The sequence below is a fragment of the Ricinus communis genome, chromosome 1 (genome assembly GCF_019578655.1).
Source record: "Ricinus communis isolate WT05 ecotype wild-type chromosome 1, ASM1957865v1, whole genome shotgun sequence".
NCBI classification, from domain to species: Eukaryota; Viridiplantae; Streptophyta; class Magnoliopsida; order Malpighiales; family Euphorbiaceae; genus Ricinus; species Ricinus communis.
Genome location: NC_063256.1, coordinates 32889715 through 32898234, shown reverse-complemented (window position 1 = coordinate 32898234; position 8520 = coordinate 32889715). Strand labels below are relative to the sequence as shown.

General features: G+C 31.0%; 1 protein-coding gene across 1 annotated transcript; it reads right to left on the bottom strand.

The window, feature by feature from the left end:
* Positions 1-1236: 1236 nt before the first annotated feature.
* Positions 1237-8104, bottom strand: LOC8261167 (phytochromobilin:ferredoxin oxidoreductase, chloroplastic). The gene is made up of 8 exons (XM_002516669.4): positions 7696-8104; positions 6320-6436; positions 4625-4719; positions 4168-4261; positions 3935-4066; positions 3665-3769; positions 1751-1801; positions 1237-1670 (listed from the first exon to the last, which is right to left on the bottom strand). The coding sequence occupies exons 1-8, from the start codon at positions 7903-7905 to the stop codon at positions 1482-1484; spliced, it is 993 nt and encodes a 330-aa protein (XP_002516715.2). The 5' UTR covers positions 7906-8104; the 3' UTR covers positions 1237-1481.
* Positions 8105-8520: the final 416 nt, after the last annotated feature.

Sequence of the window (8520 nt, the reverse complement as noted above, 5' to 3'; positions counted from 1 at the left end):
TATTGGAGTGCATTGAATTAAAAACTGAAAATAGTTAAAAGAAATTAGGCTAAAATGCAAATTTGCCCTTCGAACTTGGAATCAAATCGCAATTAACTTATATTTTAATTTTTTAGCTAATTTATCGAGCAACTTGGTAAAAATAGTCAATTCAACCCAATCAAATGACTTATTTAATACGAAAAGTTCAATTTGGTCCTTAAAATTTACACTAAATGCCAAATTATCTAAAAATAGACTTTGGTTGAATTAAAATAAAATTATTTAATTTTAAAATATTTTACTTATATATAACAAAAATAATTAGATAATATTTTTAATTGAAAGTTTTAAATTAAAACTTTTTAATCTCAGCTAACAGCTGCATTTGTTTAAATTCTTGTTAGAGTTAAGATATATCGCAGTATTATTTTATATTTTTTATATATCATAAATTTTATATGATACATCTCTATTTTTTGTTTTAGATATTTAAAATTTTTTGATAATATTTTTTATCAATATCTATCAATTTTGATAATTTATAATATTTATAAAAATGATATAAATAAATTAAAAAATTGAAGAAAAAATTTCAAATAAGCTTTGACAATATTAAATTAAATAAAGGTATAATCTTATATGAGTTTGATAATATTATTTAGTCTATATTTTTTAATTAAAAAATTATTTAATTATTTTTATTAGATAATAAAAATATCTTACATCAAAATTAAATAATTTCATTCTAACTCAATAGAAAATTATTTTATAAAATTTGACATTTAGTATGAAATTCATGAATCAATTGAGCCTTTTTATATTTGTCGAGTCTTTTGAATGGGTTGAACTTTTGCCGCAGGAACTTGATCAGAAAATTAAAATATAAGTTAATTGGCCATTGACTTTAAATTTAGGGGGCAAATTGACATTTTAATCAAAGAAATTGCCCATTACATGAGAATTCTATAGCAGAGACTACCACGCTTTTATATAGCCCACAATCTACCATCCAATTGATTTTCTAGCGAATAAAAAATAAACCAACAAATACAAGTTTAATGCTTTTTTATGAAGTACAATGACTCTTTTTATCTTTTCTTTTTGCCAAAAAAATGTGATTTCCGAGCAGATAATGGATGAACAAAGGCATCATGTCAGGACTCTAAAGTTGAAGCTTAGATACACAACATGGCGTTCTTCTAGTTTTTGCTGTTAAAAATACATGAACTCCAGAAAATATGGACAGCTAGAATCTGTTTTGAAAATGATACATTTCTCTATATTGGAGTCAAAAATTGCTAGCATCAGATAAATAGTTCGATAAAACTGCGTGAGCTAATCAAATCGAATCTGTTCCTTTTACCTACTTACAATACAACACATACATTTCTAGATACAGTGTTTTGAATGTACAATATATATGTTATACTTATCGTACAAAATTTTCAAGCTTCATAAATGAACAAGTGTAACATTAGCAATTGCTTAAGATTACTGAGCTAAATATTGATATTGTTACCGATGAATTCTCCGTTTGTGTCCCATGGGCGCATCTCAAATGATTTTCCAATGACACTGCGCTTCTCGTTTATATTCCCATCCTTGCAGCGGTACTGTGGGAAATAATCCAAGAATCCTTTGCTTCCTAGTTCATCAAGTCCATTGAATAGGAAGTTCCTCACCAAGTCCTATGAATTATATCTGAAGTCAACAACTGCTTTGCTAATCCGTGGACATACTTACTAAATTCAGTAAATGAATAAAATACCTTCGCAAGACTTTCACCAATCAGCTTTTTCAGAACTCCATGGCCTGGATCCTGCTTTCCAGACAGCGGGTGAGACACATAAATGAGGAAAACACTCAGATACACAGGAGAATCTGAAAAAAGGGGGGAAATGAAGAAGAAAATGGGATGCATATCCATCTGCTTAAATCACATGCTGTCCGTCTTTCCTGCTTAAACCATTCAAGTTTCATATTTTGTAACTAACCAAGTCCTATAAAAACAATGGTCTTTTCTGACATCTGAGAGTTGCCTAGCATGTTAGCTTATACATGGTCTGAGCATGGTAAATAGTTGCATTTAAGAAAGAGAACAACTTTGTTCATTTTTTATGGTGACAGCATATCAGGGAAATATCTTCCATTATCTAAGTAGGTCATATCTTGTATGCAAATACTCAGTCATACAACTTTAAATTGAAGATATGAAAACATTATAAGTAAAGGATTTCATTAAATCCTTTTAAGTACTTTTTCATGAGAAATTACGAGCATATCAGACATAATAGGCCTTACATACAGCCCTACACATTTATATCCACTCATTTCTGTTATGTCTTTCCAATTCTGAAGCAAGAAATATGCCAATAGTACTACTGGCATCTTAGAAAGCTATAATGTAGTTATGGTCTTACTGAAGAATGGTCCTAACTCCTGAGAAGGAAACTCTAGAAACAATCATACCAGAACAGCATTTCGGAGTCCATTCTTGTTGTTTTTCCTTTTAATTGGTCCACTGGAAATTTTGAAGGACAGCTGCTGAGGTTTGAACCAGAGACCTCCTGCACTACTAGGCAGGCACTCAACAACTAGGATACTAGCAGACTAGCTTTGGGATTATGTTTGGTTCAACATCTCGGTTTATGTTAATTCTGGACAATACAGTGCTTAAATATTAGATATAACATATGCTGGAATAAGGAAGGGAAATTCTAAAAGGCAACTGCTTCACAGTAAGCAAGATTTTGCAGATACTAGATGATGCCATGATGGTATAATGGGATTTAAGTAAATATAGAGGAGTATAAAAACCAACTAATCTGTCTTTAACAAGATAGAAGCTAAGCAACAGATAAGAATTTGTTAAGAACCAAGAAACCAAAAAACAAAAAAGGAAAAAGGAATAAAATGGAGTCAGATTTTCAAGTGAAAGGAAAAAAAGTAATATATATTTCAAACCCCACAAGGGTCAATTAGCAATAAAAATAATGTTTTGTTTCAAATGTATCCTTTTATGCTGCATCAGAAAATTAAGGCAAACTACTTCCATAGCTGATCATATCTAGTTTGTAGTTCAGCATCAACCCCATGCTATGTTGAACCAAGAGATATCCAACAAACCCTTGCAAATACTACCAGTTGACAGACACACAAACAAATTGAAATATCAGACTAAGGACTTCTGCACCATAGTATTGTGGGATGTCCGCCTCATACTTTTGACATGCTACATACCCATGCCTATGCACCATTTTGAAAACTTTTTAGACCATTTTTTTAATTTTCTGTTTAAATCATCTTATCCATTAGGTTTTCTTTTATAACTGGGGAAGCGAAAAGTTTTATAGTAAGGTTTGGATTTTGGAAAGAATTTCTTTGTATCCTAAAACAAAACTTTTTTTTCTTTTACTTTTTTCGGTGCTTGAAACCTACTTATGAAAGATGCAGGTTAATTAATTTTTCTTTCCAAAAGCAGTACAAAAGAAAATTCTAAACTTGCTTCTTTAACACCCAACAGCAATCCCAAACAGACCAGCATACATAGAAAAGCTCTGAAGGAAGAAAATCAACAGTCTCTTGTTACAAGCATTTATAGAGAAAAAGTCTGATTGCTAATCAGAAAAGACTAGTGGATACGATGGGCGTCATGATAAATTCAGTGGAATTAGGTAATCACCTTTTCTGCTCTCCATGTTAGATACTTATGCTGTGCTTCACGGTTGCATATAATTTGAGATATATCTGTCTCTTCTACAGCTTGTTCAATCAGCTGAAGCCACACCTAATAGAAAAAAAAGAAAATAGTGATACAGCATTTTAATATGGAGTTCCTATAGTTGTTCTTTTGGAATATGAACTAAAATATCCAAAGGCACATATTACTGGGTTCTTTTTAGAGCATATAACTAGCAATTTAAAGCATCAGCCAAAGCTGTTAATTTTATACCTTGTAATAGTCAGCAAATGCAGAATATAAATCATCATGTTTGCTCTGGCTTGAAGTAAACTTGGTCCATAAAACAATTGGTGAGAAAAATTGTAAAGACTCACTTGTAAGCTTTCCTCCCCAAGGAAAAAGCTGCACGAAATCTATATTCAGTCACCATACCATAAATTTTGGACGAATTGGAAAAAAAGATGACATTCTATTTGTTGCATTGGGCTAACCATTTCATTTACCTCTACATACTTGAGGCCTACAGTCAATAAGCTTTTATAGTACTTTTCCTTGTAATCACTTCTGTCAATGACATTGTGCAAGGGATTGAGGTCCCTACAAATTATTAAAGTGTAAATCTCTGAGTCATGAGGAGTTTTGTAACTGATTACAGCTTTCAAACATAAAAGTTTATGTTGTTTGACGAGAAAAGAATAAACAGAAGAGTAAAAGTTGCAGCATGTTTGATGCAGAACACAAGAGAAAGATTACACACATGAAAAATTGAGCGAAAAGTGAATACATTTTCTTTGATGATTGACATGCAATCTCATTTTCTTTATCTTATTCCACCTCGGAGCTTAGATAGTGCATAGAGAAAGTATTTAGGAATATATTGAAAATATATGCACCAAAAAGCCTTCAACATAAGGAAGGTAAAACAAGTTCCAATAAACAGAGAGAGTGAAGAGAACTTACAGCACAATGATGTTCATGCTGGCAGCAGTAAAGAAGTTTGCACAAAATATGGGTACATCAAATTCTGGTCTGGGAAGAACAGTAAAATCCAAAACCTGCATAAAATTTCAGGAGAATAAGCATTATTGAATATTGATAGAAACAAAAAGGTTTTCAGGTGTCAAGGGAAATGTTTATGGTGCATACTGATTCTAAAGTTCAAGGTTTATAAAGTTTGTCCCCCTTGAATTTCTAGGCATAGCATGAAAATGCCATGAGCAAACAGATGAGTATGCATCTTACTTTCCTTCTATCCCATAACAATTATATCAATAGATAAAGCCTTATAAGGCCTTCTCAAACAGATCAATGGGTAGTGCGGTATAAGTAAAAGCATTGCTTCACACAGACATATAACCTTCCAATTTTGATTATATAAAAGAAGAAAAGAAACATTGCATTGGGAAGACAAAAAAGATAAGGACATAGAGTTATAAGAGATTTTTATAGAATTATCCAAAGTTATATGGTATGTGTCATGGAAGACAGTTGAAAGGGTTTTTCAACATTTTAAATAATAAGGCAAAGTTTGAAGTTGGTCAATAATAGGTATAAAGGGTAAGTAAAAGAACCCAGAACATCTTCCCCAAAAAATTTATAGAAACTATTACCAACATTAGCTTCATTCTTGATAGCTACCCATTATATTTTACTTTAATTACTCTTAGTTACCTAATACCACAAGGAATGAGGCTGCATAAGAAATACCAAAATTACTCCCTAGATAGGAAACATCCTTAGACACCGATGTTCTAAAATTCAAACCTCTCTTCAAATTTAAATTCACTCAAGCTCCTAGCTAATGATGTATGCAATCTTTCTTCAACCTCCCTACATTTAGAGCAAAGAAAAGCTTTTATTCTGGTTTGGCATCAACTGCAACAACAATTTTGAACAAAAACAAAAATTTAGGGGAAATGCTAGATCGGAAAGCTTGAATCAGAGAATACACCAATCAAGAGTGAAGCTAACTCTTTTTAACCATATATTTTCTTTGGATATCTTACCATCTCGGATTAATTATATTAAGCATGATTAAATGCAATCACGCAAGAGATCAATGAGTTTACAACAGTATAATATATCTCCACATTGCTTTTTCAGATGTTCATTTTAATGATAACTGAGAAGAAAATTATGCTGTATTCATAAAAGTCTTTGCTCTTGATCTTAGTAACTGGGGAAAAGGCTACTTTTAATGGTTGAAAAATATTAAATCTTCTCAACAACTGATACAGAAGATAAGGTTTATTAAACTTATTAATAGCAAAAGAAACAAAAGATTATGCCATGAAAAATACATCAGGCTTTTTTAAATGAAGAAAATGATCAAATAAGATAAGAGCATACTGCTCCCATGCAACCATACATCAGATGGATGCATGGGAAATAAGCAGCATTCAAGGTTATTCTTGCTTTTGTTCTTTTCTTTCTTCCTTTCTTTTCTGCTAAAATTATATCTGTATACTATTTACTTAATATGAAGTACAAGAGACTATTTATGATGTCAGACAAAAAGTACTAAAATCTGCATTATGACAAGTTGCACAGCGTAGTTTGTATTCTCATTTGAAACCTGGAAGTTAATTGATGGTTGTACCTCTCAAACAGCTCTCGGAAAAGGTAGATAAAAGAAACAAACATACAAAATATTACCTGCATCGCTTCATTTTCGATGTTCAAAGTACGTAGGAGTCTAATTTTGGGAGACTGAAATGATTGCATTTTAAGCTCTGTTCTACAATCCACTGCAGTCATGGAACTATATTTTTCCTGGTCCAAAAAGTGTTAGCCATGTAAGCAATTACGAATTTAGACTTTAATTCATAGTAAACATTGCATTAAGATAGCATGAAACTTTTGTAAACAAATATTGAGCTCCTGTTTCTGTGCTAATGTAGCTGATAGAAGAATATGAATCAGCTTTTGCTTTGTTTTCTTTGGCATAGTTGGAGGTGAGGCATTATTAGATAAATAAATGAACTAGAGTCAATTTATCCCCACATTCAAAATGATTTATAATGATTGGAAGCAGTCATAAGAATGAGTTCAAACAAACAAGAAATAAAAATTTAGAAAGAGGCATCTGCAAGCGTGTAGTTAATTTTTGATTGGCCAAGAAAGAAGAACATAGGGAAAGAAGAGACAAAACGAACCAAGAGAACTTGAGGCGGAATTTCTCATATTTGTTCTTATGGTTCAATGTTTAGAAACATTTAAATTAAAGAGCACCCTTTCTATACAGACACCATTAGTTTTTAAAATCAAACAAAATATAAACAAGATATGGAACCTAATGACAAATTAAAGAATAATAAAAAGCAGAGAAAAGAGTGAAAGAACTAAGCAAAGTTTCAAACATGAAAAATGGCTTAATTTTGCTTTCACATGCTTCCATGGTATTCCCTTGATTTACTAGAGAAGCAGTCAAATTAGTATTAGCTTCTGTGTTACTTAACATAGATAAAAATCATAATCAGACACCAAGGATGCAACATGGATTGCAGTCAGCAAAGCAGATTTCTGAGCATTAATTGTTTTGTCGACTGATGTAATTATGTAGCATAATCACAAAACATATAAATCCATATTCTACAGACTAAAAAAAAAACTGATAAATTTGAATGCTAATATCTAGCCTCTTCCCTATAACAATATATATCATCGGAACCTCAAGATGAATATGAATTTCCCCTAATAAACCATAAATGAAGTCACTTGCTAAAGTGAAAAGGTTCACCACTTTTATTCTATAGATGAAACTAAAATTAGCCTCTCTTTTTGAAACCAGACCAAGAAAATCAGTATCATTATCTAAAATTAGTAGAATTTCAACAAAGAGCATACCAACTTTAACTTCACTTGAAGAATTCACATATATAAAAAAGAATCACAAATCCAAATAAAAACTAAAAGCAACCCGTATCTGCTTCAAGACAACAGAACCCAGAAACAGAAAGAAAGATTCAACTAAGAACAACCCATTTCTGCAAACAGACAGATAAAAGAATAAAAGCAAGAAGAAGGAGTACCTGAAGAGGAGATGGGACCAAACTAGTGTGGCGCTTGGTTTCACTAACAGCAAAATGAATGAATTTCTGGTAAGAATGTGCAGAGACTTGTAATACATGAGGCTTAATCTTCTTGATTCTCCAGCTAACGTTAATGGTAGTGATAAAGCTGGTTAGTAACTGAGGTTTAAGTGACAAAGAAGAGCTTAAGGAACAAAAACATGACTCCATTGTAATAAAACTATAGCTAAAGTCCCGACATCAGCATTGTGAAGTGTTTCCTTGTGCTCTGTAAACTTGTTAATGTGAATACTGTGAAGTAAAGATAAAGCGCGAGCATAAGCATAAGCATTAGCATGTGACGGGGTTGGGTCTGTGAACTGTGATATCACCTCGAATTCAAGAAACCGTTTGGCTGTTCCTTCGAGAAGAAAATATTTTCTATGGCAAATTATACTCCAAACTTTACCTATATTATTATGGAAAAGGGTAAAAATTTACCGCTTGAATTTATGTACCCGTTTAAATCTTTTTAATAAATAATTTCTAAATTTATGTCTAAAAAAGATAAAATTAATTTAAAATTTTTACCAAATAGCTTTCTAAACTTCATACATCTATTTAAATTTTTTTAAATTAAATTATAAAATCTAAAAATAATATTTTATCTAGTGATGCACTAAAAAAATTTTAAATTTTAAATTTAGTTGATCTAAAAATAATAAAATATTAATTAAATTAAATTTTAATTTTTAAAAAATTAAATAAATCAAATTTTTAATTTTTAATAAATGGGTCTATAATTTATTATTTTTAAATTAATTAAATTTAAATTTTAAATTTTAT

Excerpts from the sequence above, each read along its gene's own strand:
- LOC8261167 (XM_002516669.4), bottom strand. The coding sequence starts at position 7,905 with ATGGAGTCATGTTTTTGTTCCTTAAGCTCTTCTTTGTCACTTAAACCT. Across the intron at positions 4,067-4,167 it reads TAGGCCTCAAGTATGTAGAG|CTTTTTCCTTGGGGAGGAAA; the intron begins GTAAATGAAATG and ends GATTTCGTGCAG. Across the intron at positions 3,770-3,934 it reads CATTTGCTGACTATTACAAG|GTGTGGCTTCAGCTGATTGA; the intron begins GTATAAAATTAA and ends TTTTTCTATTAG.